The following is a 21,532-nucleotide window of genomic DNA, read 5'->3' as shown; positions in this document are numbered from 1 at the left end:
CCATGTTTTTTTTTAAATAAAAATTAGGCTGCTTTAAAACTATACAGCAATAAAGATAATACAAAAATATCATCGCTATCAAGCATACAATGTATGGTAATAGAGACAAAATCCAGAGTGTAAGGAATTAGTTAGTGCTGATAGCATTTTTCTCTCTCATTTTTCTCTCTATCAGTCATCGTGAGTCATGAAGTGATGATTCTTGCTTTTTTTTGTTTTCTGATTCAGTGTTTGCTGGCGTACCACCAGAGATGCATCCCCGTTGTCAATGCTCGTTCTATTACAGCGCCTCTGATCCGTAATATCCACACATCACCCCGACATTGATCTAGCGTGTCAGGCACTCCAAGCTCTGGCATTTTTTTGTGCTTCTTTCCCCCTCTGAGCTCAGAGGCGAGGTGATTTGGCTGCCTGAGAATAATATGCGCTCTTCCTGCTGCCATCCTTTTTTTTGTCAGTGTCATCAGACTATTTGGTTTCTGAAAGATAAGGAAGTGTCTTTTTTCCTTGATATTTCTGCCTGTTCCATGTGCTGAAGGGCAAGGGATGAGGTCATTTGAAGAGATCTGCAAGACTTTGGTACACAAAAGAAGCCATTTGCACTCCCAGAAGAGATCATGTTCTCCTGATGACTGTCTTTTTGGACAGGTCCAGTGTTGCCCGCACAGGGAAAATGGATACTGCTGTGATCAATTTAAAAGGAAGCTTATAGATTACTTCAAACAGATTTCCCTTTCCCTTATGACAGCAGAGAGTTTCTCTGTAAACAAACTGCAATCTAACAAGTATACATTTCACCACAAACCCTGCATTGTGCTTTTACAGTTAAACAAGATACCATAGTAAAGCCAAAATCAATATAGTGTCCACATTAGGGTGTAGTTGGGCATCTCCTATTCTCTTTTCTTTAATTTGTAGTATAATATCTCACAGAGTGCAACCAACTCTGTAAACCGATTAGAATGCAATAAAAGCTGTTAAACAGGCAATGCAACAATGTTAATATACAGTAACTCTGAGGCACCTGCGATTTTTGACTGAGCAAAAAAACTGGGACTTTGAGAACAAATATGCTGTTGCTGATTGGCTGTGATGTGTGCATCAATTCATTATATTCATACACCTGTAGCGTAGACGCTATTATTTGAGTACATGTTGGATTGTTGCCATGACAACAAGCATAAAGAAATAGCCGATGCAGTTATGAATTTAAAGCTTTCCTATTACCTTTGCTAATGCATCTTAAAACTTAAGAAAAATAGATTTTTGATTTAAAAACATACTAAATGGAAAAAAGGGAATAGATTATATCATGGATTTTAGAATCTGTTTTTTTATTTATTAGCATGCTGTTGTCTTGATATCTTCTTCTTCTTCTTTCGGCTGCTCCCATTAGAGGTCACCACAGTGGATCATCCTTCTTCATGTATTTATACATTGTACTGTGTATATACTGTATATTATAGTATGTGTATATTCTTTTTATATATTTGCATTTATTATTATTATTTTTATTTTTATTTCTTTCCCTTGCTGCTGTAACAAAAAAATTTCCCCACTGTGGGACGAATAAAGGTATATCTTATCTCTTATCTTATACTACTCTGTCCTCTACATATCACATTGTCCTTCACTGTTGACCCCAGGTACGTAAACTCCTCCACCTTCACACCTCTTCTCCCTGCAACCGCACCACTCCGCTGCCCTCCCTCTCATTCACACACATGTACTCTGTCTTACTCCTACTGACTTTCATTCTCCTTCTCTCCAGCACGTACCTCCGCCTTTCCAGGCTCTTCTTAACCTGCTCCCTACTCTCACCACAAATCACAATATCATCCGCAAACATCATAGTCCATGGAAAGACTCCTGCCAGGCCGCGTCCATCAACCTGTCCATCACTGTGAACAGGAAAGGGCTCAGAGCCGATTCTTGATGCAGTCCAACCTCCACCGTGAAACAGTCTGTCGTTCCTACTGCACACGTCACTGCTGTCACTGTTGTCATACTGTCCTCAAACATGTCCTGCACCACCCTCACATACTTCTCTGACACACCTGACTTCCTTATACAATACCACAACTCCTCGTTTGGCACCCTGTCATACGCTTTCTCTATGAGAGACCAAATTTAGATGCCTGTGTGGATCTCTTGTCCAGACAGGAGCATTAAAATATTAGTGTAAATTAGAACATGACTGGTATGATCATTAACTATGGACACTTTTTCATATATATATATATATATATATATATATATATATATATATATATATATATATATATATATATATATACACACACACACACAACAAAGGGCAAAGAGAATGGAATAATTCTAAGGTAAAGATCTTTCTGTCTGTGATCAAAATGCATATGTATACTAATAAATTTCAGTTGTACAGTTATTTCTCAAATGTACACTAATGCTTCGTTATTAAAGACTGCTGTGCTAGCTCCTCCACCACCTCTAAGTTGACTGTCATTTGTTTGGATGAATAATGCGTGCTAGTGAATCAGTCTTCCCACAGTCACATGGGACCAAGTAGCCCGCTGTGAATAAATCAAATCACTGGATTACATTAATAATGATTGATTACCTATAGATGTAATTTATTAGTCGCTGTCATTTCACAAATAGATGCTTTCTCACTTTCATTTCATCACGACTCAGTGCTGGTTGTGTAAGAGACAGGATTACTAAATTGAATCTTTTTTTTTTTTATGGACGCATCACTGGTACTTTTTAGACAGAGACACTACAGCTGTTACATCTCTAAGCTGAGAAGAAAAAAGGTTTGTGACACAAACATTTGTCTTTAAAGGTGTGTGTGTGTGTGTGTGTGTGTGTGTGTGTGTGTGTGTGTGTGTGTGTGTGTGTAAAGCAAGAGCTCTGCCTTCACATTGCCCTGAGCATTGGGCTAACTTTGTCCTCAATACTTTCACTAAGGGTCAAACTAACTGTAGATCCATCATTCTGGCATTGATTAGTACATTCAACAATATATAACTGATTCATAGGACATGACACACACACACACACACACACACACACACACACACACACACACACACAGCCAATTGCAGCTTATCAATTGCTAATGCAAACAAACAATTGTGGGTATGTTGAAAGTTATTTTCATTTGATCTGTGATTTTTTTTGCTGATGTTTCTCACAGATCTCAGATTGAGGCATAAGAACTCAAATTAAAGGTGAATTTTTGTGCCTTTGACTCAGACCTCTAGAGTAAATGTTATTACATAAGCGCAACTAAGCAGTCAACAGGCGTGAGCCATTACTCATGGACATTAGTGACCAACATGACAGCTGTCCCCTCTGCAAGTGCTTTTCTACATCATTCTTCAACCTTGACTATCTAGCATGTATGATGATTGAAAGCATGTGCAGTGCTCTAGCCACAAGTCAAAGAAATTACTACAGCCGTGCTGTGAGCACAGAGTCTTGTGAAGAAATTAAGTCAGGAAAAAGGCTAAATATGTACTTGTAGCCATGTAAAAAATTTAAATTACTCACTATCCAGTAAACAGGACAACTTGAAAGTTTGGATATTTCGACAAGAGCACAATGGAGAGGTTCTTTCACCACCTTTTCCTGTCAGGAAAACAGACGCCCTACTAGGTCATTGTGATGACTCATTAACCGCTGCTGCTCAAAACAGGTCAAAACTTTAATAAATGTATTTTAATGTTATGACTAAAACAAAATTCAGTTCCATGAAGCATCGAGGCATGAGGTGAAAGATTAAATAGTTTGGCATTAGCAAATTTTTATACATAGAAGAGACTATACAATGGGAAACTGCTCCACATTTGGTACTGTACTTGTGTAAAATAAAATTAGACATGCACATGCAACTACATCTCACATATCAGAGATCAGCAACCTTATAAGCATGTAATTCAAGGCAAAAGAACAGTGTTAACACAACTTGCACTCGGAGACCTTCTAAAAAGTTAGCAGTAGAAAGAGACAATGGTGTCATGAGAAGAAATTTATGCAAAATCTTCTGCATAGACAGAAAATACATAGAAAAATGTGTGCCTTCACAATGTATAAATGCTCATCACACAAAGATTATTTTCATACTACACAAATGTAATCTTAAAATAAGAAGATTGCTTGTTCTTTTGTTATACACACTTGTTGTAAGACTTGTGGCTCAGCAATTTGCACTTCATCATTAGGTCACATGAGCATAGTATGCACAATGCCATCAACATTTATTTGTAGTTCCCCTTCAGGTACTCAAGCTCCGTCAACAACTCTTTGGGAACGCTTCCGAGTGTCCACGCTCTGAATCAGGTGTGTAATCTCTCCATCAAAACAGCGCTAGACCAGGAAGCTAGCTTCTTATTTGTTTAGGAACCGTTTAGGTGTGTCTGTTTCGGACCCTAACATGGTGTTTCAGGGCACAGCGATCTCTAGCCGCCTCCCAGGAGGCCCCTAGAGCAGCCTCAGGGCACTGCCCCAGAGACTCTAGGCGCACCAGAGGTAAGTCTCAAGAGACTGATTCCCTTAAGAGACAATCTGCCAGCCATGAAAATGCCTGCCAGACCTGTCTCAATAAGTTCTGTGCACTGTAGAGAGAGGCTACTCGATTCAGTTCGGGTCTTCTCTGCCCTGGTTCAACGGGGTGTGTCCCACGCTGGTGGGACACGAGCAGGTTAAGGTCAATGAAACAGGAAGTACACACTCTCTTAGGGAAGGGGCCATCGAGGTGGTCCTTCCGCTAGACAGAGAGCCCGGGTTCTACAGCCGATACTTCATGGTTCCCATTTTGGATCTGGTCAGCTGAATGTCCGAGAACTGGTCTGTCATGATATATCTGAAGGACGCTTACTTCCACGTATCAATCCTTCCTTCACACAGGAAGTTCCGGAGGTTTGCTTTCAGGGCCGAAGCTTATTGAAGCTTGGGTCGAGTCTATCCTCATATCCTCAGGCCACTTACTCATTGTAAAGCAGTTTCAAAGACTGCTGGGTCTGATGGCAGCCACGTCCAACGTTTTAACACTTAGCCTCCTGCACATGAGACCCCTCCCAGTGGTGGCTCATAGACAGAGGGTTATCCCAGAAGGGTTCTCCTGGAAAGGCTACCCTTCTGCACAATCAAGGTCATGCTGGCTGTGCTTCTGGCTATGAAGCATTTTCTCTTAGACCTGAGAGGCCACCATGTACTGATCCGTATGGACAACACAATTGTGGTCTCCCACATTAACCAACAGGGGGGTCTGTGACGTGTTGCGAGTTGTTGATGCAGTTCAAGTTCCTAAAGGTGGGGAACGTCTCTAGGTTACGTATGTAAACTGGTTCCCCAAGGGAATAAGATGCTGCTTCTCCAGGCCACACTCCCTGCATCCCTGCAGAGCTTTCTTCCCTTGCAGAAGCTAGCGCCATCTCTACTGCATGTGCTTTTTATAGCTTCCTGGCCGTTCCATTGGACAGAGAACACATGTGACACGCGGAAGCGTTCCTAAAGCGTTGTTGACACAGCGTCTCGTTTCCTCTGGGAAACAGGGTTACATACGTAACCTAGAGACGTTTTAACTGCACTCAGTGGGAGATGATTGAACAGAGCACTTCCTTGAGTGTCTTCCCACAGGACATGATTAACATGTCAATTCATATCGGATAGTAAAGGGGTAGCAATAATCCAATAATAAAATATTTTACAAATCACAAAGGCATTTCTATCATACACAATATATATCATATTATATGGGTTTGTTCTGCCAAGAATAGTAATATATTTTTTAATCTATTTCATTTTTCTCATAAAATAAAATTTTTAATAATGTATTATTTTGTAATGTATAATCAATCTAGATTATAATATACACTGCCCATCCAACACCTGGATTTAACTAAGCAAATAGGTAAGAGACTCACATTGGAAAAATACTGCATGGATGATTATGTTTCAGCTGACAACAAGTTATTTAACCCTAACTGATGCAGTGAGTAGCTTCTCATTTCATAAACAACCATGTCGGAAGACACATCCTGTGGTTGTAGAAAAGATGTTAATCTGTTTCAGACGGGTCAAATGGCCTGCATCAAGCAAAGAAAACATCTGAAGAGATTGCTGAAACTTCTAAAATTTGGAAAGAACTGTCCAACGCATTATTCAAAACTGGGAGGATGGTGGGGAACCATCATCTTAAAGGAAGCAATGTGGTCTTATAAAATCTTAAATGATCGTGATCGGCAAACACTTCAGAATCACAATCAAATCGTAAAAAAACAGTAGACAAAAAACAGTAGAATTTACAGCTATGTTGAATATTGAAAGTATGAGCATTTCCACATGCACACTGCCAAGGGAACTCAAGTGATTGGGACTAAACTGCTGTGTAGCCTTAAGAAAACCACTTATCAGTGAGGCTAATCTAAAAAAAAAGGCTTCAATTTGCTAGGGAGCATAAAGATTGGACTCTGGAGCAATATAGGAAGGTCATGTGGTCTGATGAGTCCAGATTTACCCTGTTCCAGAGTGATGGACACATTCGTTTAAGAAGAGCGGTAGATGAACTGATGCACGCATCATGCCTAGTGCCTACTGTACAAGCCTGTGGGGGCAGTGCTATGATCTGGGGTTGCTGCAGTTTGTCAGGTCTAGGTTCAGCAACTTTATGTCCCCAAAGAATGAGGTCAGCTGACTACCTGAATATACTGAATGACAAGGATATTCCATCAATTAATTTTTTTTTTCCCTGATGGCATTGGCATATTCCTGGATGACAATGCTAGGATTCATCAGGCTTAAATTGTAAAAGAGCTGTTCAGGGATCTTAACATATGATACACACTCATGGATTAGGCACCACAGAGTCCAGACCTTAACCCTATTTAGAATCGTTGGGATGTGCTGGAGAAGACTTTGTGCAGTGGTCCGACTCCCACATCATCAATACAAGATTGTAGATGGGAATAAACTTTGTGACATTGCAGAAGCTTATTGAAACGATGCAACAGTTAATGCGTGCCGTAATCAAAACTAAGGCCTTTTAACAAAACGTTATAGTGTGTGACTTCCTTTTGGAAAGGCAGTGTATAATAACATCTTATACAATATATTTATAATAGTCAATTATCAATATTTACAGTTGATGAATAATTAACACTTTAGATTTATAGTTTTAAGATTTTTGCTGATTTTTTTAATTATTTATTGGGTTAATAAATCACATTGTCAATAATATACAGTACCATCATCACTTCTACTTGTCATTTCCTAGAATGAAAAATACAGTGTAATCTTTCAAACCTCAGACTGCAATAATGTCTGACGTGACTGATTCGGATGAGACCAAAAAGGCATTAAATCTGGAAGGGCTTTAATTCTGCTGAATAATGTATTAATACAGTAGTGGGAAAAAAAGACTTTAGAAATCACGAATCAAAAGCATTAAACACATGATTTAACAAAGATGACTAAAAATTGCCATTCAATAGCATCTTCCCTTTTCATCTGCAGCTTGGCAATGAGCAAAAAGTGTTAAATTTGCTCAGAATAATTACAGCATCAGGGCTTCAATATGTATGCATCCTGGGAAGATTTTCTTACGATATAGTATCTCTGTGTTTCTCTAAAGAGCGTGAAACACTCGTCATCCTGTATCTTTGCCACTATGGCTGATTGCTGCTTCTCAGTGATAAATATACTGGCATGTGAAAACCGACATGCTGAAATTATAACAGAACGTTACTATTATAACTACGTCAAATAAATAGATAAAGCAAAGGAAAGTAATTGTGAGTGAGTTAGAGAATGAATTAGGGTGTAGCCAGGTATTAACGGCATGAACCCCCTGCCCTATTAAGAGATCAGCGCTGCCCGATCATTAAACCCTTTTTAAAATATAAAGATTTAGCACACAGCTAAACTCACCAACTTACTGGAGTGGAAATAAACACATTCTAAAAGAATAAAAAAATAAATAATACAAATAATAAATAATAATTAATTTGGGTGGTTATAGATGAAAATAACTTAATCACATTTTTTTCTGTTCTAAACGTACCCTAAATCAATACTTTTTATGTTTTTAATAAGTTTTTAATACAAATATGGATGCTTTATGCAAATGTTGATTTATTACTAGTGACACCATACTCCACATAGATCATTAAGACAAAATAATCTTGTTAATGTTTGAAAGTAATTATGGTAATTATAAATTACATAAATCATCAGGAAACCAAACAGAACTTTTGCTGTTTTCACACGGACGGTTTTAATTGCCGGACGTGTGTATCATGACAGATTTTGTTGCTTGATGTGAGACTTGCCGCATCAGTAAAACAAATGTTTACTTACTTAAGTAACTTTTACTTAATTTAACTTAACTTTACTTACTTTTACTTACTTATTTTACTTAAACGTAAAATAATTTTTCGGTGGAAAATCAGAGTAAAGAAAGGAAGTCGTGAATAAATGTTTTAATTTCACCTCTTTTATTTATTAATTTATATTTTTTATAAAAATGGTCAAACAAAAATGCATGCTACATTAATGCATGCTGCATCTTTCGATCGATCGATCGATCGATCGATCGATCGATCGATCGATAGATAGATAGATAGATAGATAGATAGATAGATAGATAGATAGATAGATAGATAGATAGATAGATAGATAGATAGATAGATAGATAGATAGATAGATAGATAGATAATATGCAGCATGTCATACTAGGCTGGTTTAGGTCCCAGTGGTCCACCTTGACCATCAGTGCTCCTGTGCTCAATTTGTCCCCATTAGAGCGATAATAAAACTGCTCTAGCAAAAACCCTACTGCGTCAATATGAATCTGCACCCTGCTAATTATGTTTGGGTTTATTTGGGCTCAACAAGAGTTCATTGCATAAACCTTATCAATAGAGCAATAATACTACCTTACAGAGAGCAAAAACATTTGCACATAGCAGGTAACAATCATGCTTTCAAAAAGCTTCTTTCATACACATACAAAAAAAAAAAAACCCTACTCTTCCAAGGTTGTTTCACCACTATGCTTTATCAAAGTATCACCACTATGATGAGAAATATGTGCACCCATTATTACCCATCATTTTTACATAAGACCTTAATAAATAAATAAGATGAAGTGGATGTGAGTCAAGATGACTCTATTCAAGAACATTTCAAAAGGATGTTCTGAAGCATCAGCTGAGATCAACTCAGTTGCTATGCCACCTTTGGAGAAGCTGACTATATTTAGATGGCCATTATTATTAGGCTTTTTTGCACACACAGACACAAAGATCAGTGGAAGTGGTGTAGCTGTGAACTGTCTAATGTGCACTTTACTGCCAATCACGTCTGTATCATACGCATAATCAACATCAACCTTTACACCAACATACACACACAAACTCAAGAGCTATTATCTTTAATCATAAACATAATTACTAATTTAACGTTACATAATAAGAATAATATGTATTTCAATTATATATATATTATATATATAATATATATATATATATTATATATTATGTGGCGCAAACTTTTAGTCAGTATTCTAGAGGTCAAATGCTCAGCTCCATTAACAAAGCCTTAACAAATTTCATCACAGGAGGCAGAGTGGTGCAAAAGGTAGTGTTGATGCTTTACAGTTCCAGCGTTTGATCCTGAACTCCAGATGGAGATTTTCCCATAGATTGCAAACATTCTCTTTGAATTGCCCATATATTTGTGGTTATGATGATATCATAATTAGCACAATAAGCTCCATATTACCCAACACCATGACCAGGATAAAGGAACTACTGAAGACTAATAAAATGATTAGTTATAGATTTTATATGCAGCTGTAATCCATTTTCTGACTTCAACTTTCAATACCACTTTACACAAAATCACTGCATAGTTTAACAGTTTGTGTTAATCATCGTCTACTGCCGTAAGTGTTTTTTCTCCAAATTGTTACCACAAAACAAGACGTACACAACTGTATAGGATGTCTTTGGATGCGGTATAATAAAATTTGCGTTCACTTGAAATTGGAAACCCAAACCTGTTCCAACCTGTCCCCAAACCAGTGCACAAAGCGAGCTCCATAAAGATATGCTTCACATGGTTTGGAAAAGAAGAGCTTGAGTGGCCTGCTCTGATCTCAACACTACTGAACATCTTTGGAATGAATTGGAACACTGACTGCACCCCAGACCTCCTCACCCTACATTAATACCTGACTTCACTAACATGCTTGTGGCTGATGAACACAAATGTCCACAAGTACCCTCCAAAGTCTATGGGAAAGTCCTCCCAGGAGAACGTCTTTCCAGGATGCGATGTTCAAAAAGCATACGAATGTTATAACCAGGTGCCCGCAAACTTTTGCCAATAGTGTATCATTCAGTGATGTACCTTAGTGCTAGACTAACAACGATTCTTCATAGACTAACTGAAATTGAGACAGAGGCCAAGACGAAGACGTTTTCTCTAGGAAATATGGTTTTTTAATTCCCCTCTCTCTCTCTCAATCTCTTTCTCTAGTCAACCAGGAATTAGTCCTGACCCCATGAGTGAGACACAGTAACTGACCTATCGTGTACTGTGTGGTTTCTTTATTTTTTTACATGTATAAACTGACAATCTGAAGCTAGGTCACCATCAATTGCTTATTATAGGATTCACACATCATTTAGTGGTGTGACGATGTCGATACACATGTCTGGATGTGAAACAGTTGAGGTTAAGCACAAGCAAGGAGCAAGTAGCAAGTTATGTGACACTGTAAAGAGGAAGGCAAAGTATGAAGGCCTCAGTGTGGGTTGGGGGTCTATCCAAAGACCTTCCTTATCTCTCTCTCTCACACACACACTTACACATTCACTCTTTCTTTAGCTTGCAGTCCCTTTAATTATGACTCCCTCACTGCATCATCTTATACTCAGGACAAACAGCCAGAAGGGGGGGTGGGGGGTTTGAAGCAACCTGGACGCAGCGCATGCATAATCAAATCCTTTCCTCTCCCATGGCAATAATAAAATGAGACTTCTCATAAACATGCCAGAAAAAGACTGACCTTCAGGATTTATCATCTGCAATGCAGCGATTACTTTTATCTGTCTGGCACCATTCGCCAAGAATCAAACTGGAGTTATGTGTGACTACAGCTGATTCTGTCTTTGATACATGCCTTGTTTACAGCATATCAGTGTGCAAAAGAATGGAAGGTGTTTAGACTCTGTCTAACATTTCTGCTGAAATCAGCAGATCTGCTGTGGTCAAATATATTCGAGACATTCGCTCTCTGGCTCGTAAGGCCAAAAAAAGTCTTTCTCACACTAGTTTTAGAGATAAAGACTTGGGTCCATTTATAGGTTTCACTGTGCTGTTAAGTACTATGTGGAAGTTTTATTTAAAGATGATTCATTAAAAAAGGGTGGGTTTTGTTAATAGAATGTGCTGTTAACAAAGGGTGTACACTCACCCAGTACATCATTGTTTCTGATTGCAGTGCGCACACGTTTCTCTACGATCTTTAGAAAACCAGAGTGATCCATTACTCAATCATTAATACTCTCGTTTGACTTACACGGCTGGAGCAGCTTTGCCACCTCTAAACCTTTTCAGGTCCTATTGAAAGGCCCACCTCTCATGCCGCACCAATAGGAAGTGCCTCGCTGGCAGATAATGATGGCCTCCCAGAAATGTCAAGGGCTTAAACAAATATTCCGTTGTGCTGTGTCAGGCTGAGACAAACTTTCACACTTTTGACCAGCAGCTACAAGTACAAAATGTCATGTGGCCAAACAGGGCTGTAAGAAATAATGTGGAGTATCTATGGCAGGAAATAAAAGCAAATGATGTGATGCAACATTTACAATGACTCTGTTGTCTCAATGTTGTATTGAGACAAAAAAATAATAATGATACAAATAATAATAATGTAATTATTCAGATTTTTTTTTTTAGGTTATTTGTCTCTGCAATTTTCTTAATATCCATCAACACATACATTTTACATAATTTCTTAACAAATTCACAAAAAATAAAATAATATAAAACAAAATAAAAAATATATTATTTATATTGTTATTTACATCAATACTATTATTACTATTGTTTTTGTTAAGTATTATTATTATTATTTATTATTATTATTATTATTATTATTATTATTATTATTATTATTATTATTATTACCCTGTCACTTATCCAAATTTCTTAATTCAAACCCTATCTGGCATCTCCTTCTGAGTCACTGTTATTTTCCAAACGGCGACACAGATATACAATTACAACTTGAGGCAGAAATGTAAACAGCAATAGCCGTGTGAAATAAACCCACACTTAAGCACTGCTGTGGCAATTATGCGCACTGCTATCATTACCGACAGACCTACAGAAAAAGTATCCGTGCTATTAAACATATTCCAACTGCAAGCGGGAATGCAGTCTCATTAGTAGAGTAGTCAATATGAAAGCAAAATATACCAATATAATAACTTCCCAAAGGTCAGCATAAAATGTTGACAAAGCCATCAGAGGGTCCAGGGAAGAAAAAAAAAAGACTACAAAGCACTATCGGTGCTAGTGAGGATGAATGACTGGGTAACTCGGGGGGGTAACACACTGTTTTCTTTAAACAGAAACGCCTGAAGTTGGTCCATTGGTTCAAAAGCTGCAAAAAAGGCAAACAGGGAGAGAGGGGCAACGTTTCGATACAGCCTGCTGCACTGCACCAAAAATTTACACAGCATACCGCACAAGCTCGCACAGCAGCTCGGATAGCTCAGCAGACTGCCTGTGTGTGTGTGTGTGTGTGTGTGTGTGTGTGTGTGTGTGTGTGTGTGTGTGTGTTAGACAAAAAGAGAGAAAAAGAGAGAGAAAGAGAGAGAGAGAGAGAGAGAGAGAGAGAGAGAGAGCGCAAGAGGCAAGCTGCAAGACACACCATCACTTTCAACAGTTTATTTATGCTGCTTACAATACAAACAGAACTCACCACAGTGCACCAGCCTGCTAACTCAACCTCCAACATCAGCGACAGGCTAGAGCTCATAAAATACCAAACAACATCCACATTAGGCAGTTATCAGTCCAAACACAAGCTGACTCCATAAAGCTGTCTGTAGTAGGACACTGTAGTAGCAGGACACGGGCTCATCATAAAGAGCAAAATAAAAATGTACATGAAAAATGTAGCATATGACAATCAATGAAGACATGGAGTATTGCACATGTTAAAGACTGCATCTCTTTGATATTGAGTGCATTTCCAAGCATTTGAGCTATCAACAGGCTTTGCATATCAACTTTCCCTGTGTCATTTACACTGAATTAGGCAACTCTCTACAACAATGTCTGTCAATTAGTCAGACCAGTGAATTGCCATGCAGCAGATCTGATCAAGGCCTGCTCAAGCTCACCTAAATCTAATTTGATGTCTTTTGCAAGTGCAAAAAAGAACACACGTGCACATATACAATATAGACATATGTAAAAGTTTCTCCAAATATGTAGAATTTATTCAAATATAGGGGTTTTGGGGTTATGACCATAGAATCATTGATAAGGTTCATATCAATATTTTCTTTCTAATACCTTCTCATTTCTATAATGACAACTTACCAAGGAATCTTTGTGTCATTCCAAGTAGTCATAAAAATTTATGACTACTTGTTGATTTAGTAACAGTTCTAACAGTTGTTAGTTTCTGTATAACAGCACACATTTTACAAATGTCAAGAGACAGGAAAAAGACAAGGCAATTTAGACAACACCGCTTTATAGCTATTATAATGTTGACCATTAGAAGAACTCTAAAAAAAATAAAATAAAAACAAGAAATAAGTGCAGCATGTGTCAATGAATAGAAATACAGTTTAATAACTGTGGTATAAAAGCAAGGAAAGCCCTTTAGGATGCCCTGTTATTGTTAAATAATCAACTATGAGAATGTAATAGGCAAAACACAAGTCCATTGTTGATTTTTCTATAACAGCATGCCCCTTTATTTTTTCTACTGCTTGCATATTGAGCAGTTGTATTAAGTCACATAGCTGGAATCCATGGAAATCTAAGCTTGTGTTAATTCTTACAGCAATGCAGCAATATATGACCAAGCTACAGTCTAAAATATGCACAAATGATCTAGGATAGAGGACTTAGGAGATCGAGGACTTAGGACTAAAACGTGAATCCTCCCTAAACCTGTCATGATCAACCACATTTTTCTGGACAGAACTTTTTCTGTAATTGAAAATAAATACCTAATTTTCATTCACTTTCAAGTCTGTGAAAGTAAAACCCAAAAAACTGTATCTATGATCTACAATCATTGTACCATGTTTGATTCTACACATAAAGCAATCGATGTTACTTTAATCACAGACCAACAGGGAGGGAGTTTACTTTTATACACCGTATCTGTGCTACTGCGATACCCAACATTAGGCACAGTCTTCAATCTGACAGCTCTCAGTGCAGCATGGAGTATTTCCGTGGGGTAAATATACAGATATTTATAATATTCATTCCTAGAACAAACAAAAGGCGGAACAAAGCCACTGGGTCTATTCCAACATCCACATGCTCACCGTCTGTATCAAGAAAGGAGAAGCTCGTGGTTCAGAATCGCCAGCACACTGCCGTGGGGCAGGACCAGAGAGCAGACTTGACTAGTTGACTACATAAAGGGAAATCATGCAGGATGGCGAGGAGCAAGGAAAAACAGGAAGTGCTTCTGAGAGATGAAAGGATTCGGATCCTGCCTGGCAGTTAATAGATCTTAACAGGGTGCAGCAAGAATCCCAACCCAAAACAACAGGGTTTAAACAAAGGTGGCACAAGCTACAAAAGCCTTAATGAAATTAACAAAGCAGAAATGAATTTGACAAACGAGTACATCAGTTGGATTTTTTTTTCCCCAAACCTTTCGAAATTTGAGATCAAGTCACAGAACTGCATTAAATCCATTTAATTCCCAGAACTAAATTACTTATTAGGAAATATGCAAAGATTCTAAGCAGTGGACAGATAACATGTTCTTACAAATACTATCACAAATAGAAAATACACCATTTGTGTTTGTCTTGTTTAGTTTTGTTTCTTCAGTTTTTTCCAGAAGGTTGTAGTGGAAGAATTCATATTTAATTAGAAAGAAATCGTAATAATACCCTCTGCTTTAAGTTTAAGTCTGAATACGCATATGCTTATGGTTAAACGAGCACTAAACATACACAAATACAGCTAGTGATGATGCATTACTTATAATTTATGCATTTCCCAGCTTTGTAACTTTTTATATTAGTTGTTACTAAATAATTCACAGAAGTTGCTGAATGAGAAGATGAATAAGATGATGCTTTAAAATGAATAATTGAATAATTAGATTCAGTTGCATTAAGACTGTAAGCAAATTATGCTTAATACATCGTATGAAAGCTTTTCATCATTTGAAATGAGTAAATTTTGAGGCCACAAGCAGGAAGGTTTGATGTTTTTTTTTATCTCTGAATCAGCATTCATCTCTCTGTAAACATGTTTTTATAATTATTAATAACTTTAACCTAAAAGGTTAGGCAATTTTCTCAGTAAAGTTGATTCATACTACAGAGTAGTGTTTCAAGTGTGAAAGAAGGCAACAGATAAAAACATCAATCAAACTAACATCACAAAATCGACACCAAGGAGCTTAAATGAGTCCATCATTCACCATTACCCTTGATTTCTCTGAATACCTGGAAGGACGCACATTTTATTACACTGAAAAGCCATTTTCACACCTTAATCTGTGCCAGCATAAGACTAGTGTAAGCCAATGAAGATGTTCAGTGTGCAGAGCGCTTTGTAGAACCAAATTATTGCCGTTTACAAGCATAAAAAGAACCCGTGGAACAGTGTCAAAATACTGTATATATGCATCAAAATAAAAACTTTGTGAAGCTGCAGTCCTGCAACAGGGAAATGGGGAATCGTGGGATTTCCAAGATAATATACTGAGTCCCAGTAAAACACGCAGCCACAAGTCACATGATCATCAGTAGGGCATCGGCAAACATGCTGGACACCATCTGAGCAAAACAAGTTTATAATTTTTTCATTCCAGTGATTCATGCTCTCGGACAGGTTGTCTTCAGCAAACTGTTTGAGGGCTTTCTTGTGATCCAGCTTCAGAAAAGGCTTTTTTTCTGGGACCACGGCCATGCAAACTGACATCTTACATTGTGCGGCGTGGACCTTTCGCTTCTGCAACCTTTGAAGCAATGCTTGCAGCACTCATGCTTTCGTGTTTTGAAGCCAGCTTCTGCACCTGACGCACAGCACGAGAACTCAACTTCTTTGATCAACCCATGCAAAGCCTGTTTCGAGTGGAACCCGTCTTGGAAAACCTCTGTATGACTCTGACCACTGTACTGTAACTCAGTTTCAGGGTATTACTGATCTTCTTATAGCCTAGACCATCTTTGCGGAGAACATCTATTTTAATTCTTGAATCCTCAGAGAGTTCTTGTATGGGTCAGTATGAGAGAATTGTACTCAAAGTACAATTTTAACTGCTCGAATAGAAGATGAACACATTTGTATGGGCCTGTCAAGCAGACAAAAACATTAGCATGATGAAGAGGACATGTGGCTTTGCATGGTTAAGTGACATACAACTGTAATCACTTACGGTGTACTCACTTTTTGTTGCCAGCTATTTTGACAATATTGGCTGTATGTTGAGTTATTTTTGGAGGACAGTAAATCTGTACTGCTATACAAGCTGACTACTCTAAAATATATACAAGTTTCTATTATATTGAAATGTGAGGGGTGAGATACTGTGTATAAATGTGATATTGAGATATATATATATATATATATATATATTTATAGGAAATTGCAAGTTTGAGTGAGCTAGAAAAAATACCACAATATACAAAATAAATAAATATTTAGGAGCTTCACATTTTAACAAAAAAGCCAAAAAGATGCTTAACTTCTCCCCTGATAAAAACAGTATTGTAGTGGTTTTCTTCCACAATAGAGATTTGTTTTAAATATAATCAAATATTTCAGTGTACATCTGAATGAACTATCATTAAATTAGTATATATTTAAATCTGTTTTATTTGGTAATGAGTGAAACCACCTGAAAATAATATACCAACTAAAAATAATCAAAGGTTAATTTAAGCTTTTCTTTTGTTGGTTGACATTTTTTAAATAGAAAAAAAATTGGACTTAAACAAAATTTGTTTGCTTTTCTGTCCTGCAACAGTCTGAAGCCAGGAGTTAAAGAATTATATACAAAAATGGACAGGTTGTATTGTAAGGTTTCTTACTGTTCTCATCTTTCTCTTTCTGCTGTATTATAGGATTTTGTTTTTATTTTGTTTTATATGATGAGATAATAGGCAGTAATTGAACATCTTTTCACATCTTTGGGAGTATTAAAAACTGGGAACGGGTCATGGGGAAAAAAAATCTGAATACATTTGACATACATTACTTAACTTTACCTAACTTTTACTCATTCTGACACATCTTTTATATTCTTTATTTCAGAGTTATTAAGACCAAAAAACACATTTAAAAAAGGCCTGTTGTGTGGGGTTTTAAACGCATTCCCGTGGCAGAAAACTTACTGACCTTTCCAAAGCAAAGGTCTAAAACATCGGAGATTACAGAAATAAAATGTAAAATTTGTTAATTGTAAACTTTGATTATGTGAAACATCCATTTATCAATCCCTTTAAATGAACAGTTACTGTTAGAAATCAGCACATTAATAAAAACTTTTGAATGACAGCAGGAACTACTGTCAGATTTTTTGTTGCAGAAAATTAACCTTCTGACCAATCCGATTGGATACTTCATCAGCACTGTGGTATAATATAATTAATTACACAGCATGCCTTCTGAATTGTAAAGACTTTATAAATATGATTCAGGGGCTTTTGAAACATTGGAAGAGGAGATTTACAGATTTCACATTAAATTTGATAGGAGTAATAATAGCTGGAACATTCAGCAGTGATGCACCAGTGTGCTCATTATCTGCTTTTATTACATCACTGAAACCTGGACGCTTTTTTAGTATGTCTTTGGGAAACAGAAAGAGCTCTTGGAAATAACCGTGTCACAATAACACAGATCGCTGCATTATGAGGTGACCTTCCAAGTGACAGTCATGGAAAGAGTATTCACAGCAGGTTCTGCTGGTCATGCTTTGCTGTAGCTTTTTAGAGCTAGCAAAGAGTTGGTTTCATTTGGCTTGCTTTTCATTTCACAGACACACAAAACTAACAAAGGCCAAGATTCAAGGTCTGCACTTATTTTTCAAGTTTTCACTTTAAATCAGTTGTGTTGCTGAAAAATATTAAAGAATTTAAACATCTGAATGCTATAAGCAATTGTTTACATAGTAATTGATTACTTTAATAGTCTGGATCAATATATATTGTATTCAATTAAATGGTAACACTTTAGCTCCTAATACAATGATTTAGTAATCCTATTTCCATCAGCCTCTGGATCCTCACATGCCATGTTACATGATCTCCCCACTGGTATCAAGTTGTCTTATAATTAGCACACAGTTTTAAATCACAGCAATCGTTTTTATTATATTTGTCTTCCCATGTTGTTATTACTCACGGCTAGGTTAAGGTTATCCATTTACCCTTGGTAATTAAATTGCATCCGCTCCCACCTCGTTACATGACATTACTGAAGATGAACAAATGAACATGGTGAATTGGACACACAGCCCCACACAAGCACTCAATATGTTCCCAGGTTAATGACTATGGCATTTTTCTCATTTCACATGCCTCATATCTGATCACCTGAATGAAAGAAATTCATCCAGAACAAGTCCACTCATATGTGATCCCAGTCATAAATTACATCTCTAATACACAGTTCATTAACTTGTCTGTTCATGAATATTATTGTCTCAATTAGTAAAGTAATACCTTCAACATTATGTGTTATTTTGCCTAATGGTTTTTATTAAAGCAAATGTAGTGTTTATCTAAAAAAAAAAAGGGGATAAAAAAAAAGCTGGACAGACTATATCTGGTTTATCATAGACCTTCCAGCTTAAGAATTACCCCATCTTCATGGTTCAGAATGAATCATAAATCAATGCAGACAATAACTTCCATCACAGTCTAAATCTGGAAGATGCTTTTTTTAAAGAGGAAAAAAGCTGCTGACAGCAATAGGAATAAAGTTGGATACTGATTCCTTGGTTTTGTGACACTATTATTAATGCCATAAATCTGTTAATTCTTTGGATCAATGACCACCACAACAAATACACTCACATTTAACAAATACCTTCTCTGCACTAAAAAACAGCTGCTAAAAATCTTTACACATATGGACAATGGCATTGCACTTTATTCCAAATAAGCTTTGTGTAGAGGAATGTACTGCATGTACTGTAATTTACTATGCTATCATTCTTACTGTATTTTGATGCGTGCACATATTCACTTTGGTCTGTAGGTCTGGTTATGTCTTACTTAGTTCTTGTATGACTTTATGTTGTCCTCTGTAGCAACTTGTTCCTGGAGGAATGTTGTTTTCGTTTCACTGTGTACCATACCAACTGCGAAAATGACAATAATAGCCGCCTGACTTGACTTGAACTTAGCCTCTGTGGGAAGGTCAGGGATGTACATGTGTATGGGTGGATAAATAGGAGATGCAGTTAAGAAATAAACAAATCATTTCACAGTTTATGTGGTTCACCTTGAATCTGCTGGAGCCCTAATTGCACCAGTTAGTAGCAGAGACATCATATTCAAGTCTAAAAAAAATTGTAGGAAAAAAGGTGTACAACATGTCAACATCTAGTTGCATGTGAAAAGTGTGAGGTGAAGAGTTTTTATTTTTTCACAATAAATCCACACCAGAACAGTTTAAGGTTCTGATACAAATCCTGTAGTTGTAAAACTCACTACCTGCTGTGTCCTTGTGCATCCGTCATTATGATCATCTACACTACTTTTTTTCTGAACAGGAATTCAGAATGTTATACTACATGTTGAAAGTGTACTTTTCAAATATTTCCTACAAAAATTCACTTCACTGATTCTGCTATATAACTGCAATATGTATTATAATATCTTGCTTCTAAATAAAATATTAGAAACTACTGTTTCAAAATAACTAGCTTTTTATATCTGAAGGCACATCGTGCATAAACTGTATTTGGCTTCACGCAGTGTGTGTCTGATGAATCATGTCCAATTATTTTTAAAGTATCTTTGATAGGTGACCCAATTTACTGGATGTGTTTTTTATTTCTGATTTCTGTTTGGGGTACATAATAGATTTACTTTCCTTTTCTGATCTCAAGATTCTGTCATAATTCCCTTCATTTTAATTAATTAAAATGTAATGTTTAAGCTGGTATTACAGTAAATAACCAAAAGGTTATTTAAGCTTGTTAAAACCCAATACAATGATACATTTGATCAGCTATACATTATATCAACTATAGTATATAATATTATCATATATTGCTTTTCAAGATCCATGTAAAAAGATCACTAAAGGGGAGCTAAACCTGTAGGTCAATATATTGCAAGACAACAGATTATCATGTATAATATCTTTAATGCTGGAACTGCAACCATATTTTAGATCATAACAATGCATGACCAATAACACCACTAACACTAACATATGAACATAAAGCCCATTTATTAAGTTACATAGTCTCCAATACTACACACACTTGCTACAAATGCGCTTCAAATCCAACAGAACTCATGTTTAAGACAAAACCCTTTTAGTTTGACCTCTTGCAAAAGTTCAGGTACAGTACGGGCCCTCATATTGTCCTGGGAGGAAGAACAATGCAGTTCAAAGGGGCAGCCACTCAAGAGCACTCTCACATACTGCAGTCAAGCAACACACAACCAATGGTTTGAAATGACGTGTGGCTACTCCTTTAAAAACTGTCTACCCTCCTGATTCTCTCTTTAACCTGCAATGCTTCACATTTTATATACTGTTAGAAGAGCAAAAAAAAGAACTTTCAATATTTCTAACGATTTGGTATACAGTGGTCCCCCATGGGTTATATTGTAAGACCCCCTGCGAGTCCCGAAAATCCGCAAATTTTGGACGCACTAACGCAGCCCCTATGGTACCATGGGGAAATCATCTAGACATTATGTCACTTTACAAATGTAATAGTGTACAGTATTTAATCAAATACATAGTTTAAAATGTTATTCCTAACGTTCCTGAACATTCGGTCCCGTTGCGGATTCCCGCAAATTTTAAGATAACCCGCAACTTGCTGTTTGTTACGTTCCAAATTAGAACCGGCAAATTTTCTGAGCCGCGACTTCCGAACCGCGGATTATCGGGGGTTGACTGTATAACAGTTTGACTTGCCTGTTCTGATCTCAAGGTTACATTATTCAGTGATTGTCAATTAAGACTTAATGCTCAAATAAGCATTACGGTAAAGCACCCAATACCTTTTAAATCTTGTTAAAGCCCATCCCACACTCAACCACTCACCCTACCATTTCCAGCAATG

At 37.0% G+C, this 21,532-nt stretch overlaps 1 protein-coding gene across 2 annotated transcripts in view; it reads right to left on the bottom strand.

The window, feature by feature from the left end:
- Nucleotides 1-21,532, bottom strand: part of fgf14 (fibroblast growth factor 14) — a 151,619-nt gene that overhangs the window by 117,369 nt on the left and 12,718 nt on the right. Inside the window, exon 1 of one of the 2 annotated variants that reach the window (XM_083537187.1) lies at nt 11,465-11,565. The exons of the other annotated variant lie outside the window; for it this stretch is intronic. Within the exon in view, the coding sequence (XP_083393313.1) occupies nt 11,465-11,537 (73 nt within the window). The 5' untranslated portion in view covers nt 11,538-11,565. Of the gene's footprint in view, nt 1-11,464; nt 11,566-21,532 lie in introns of those variants that run through there. 2 annotated transcript variants of the gene reach the window in all.

The sequence above is a fragment of the Silurus aristotelis genome (assembly GCF_946808225.1).
Source record: "Silurus aristotelis genome assembly, chromosome: 3".
Classification (NCBI taxonomy): domain Eukaryota; kingdom Metazoa; phylum Chordata; class Actinopteri; order Siluriformes; family Siluridae; genus Silurus; species Silurus aristotelis.
Note: the sequence above shows the minus strand (reverse complement) of the source record. Positions and strands in the feature narration are given on the sequence as shown.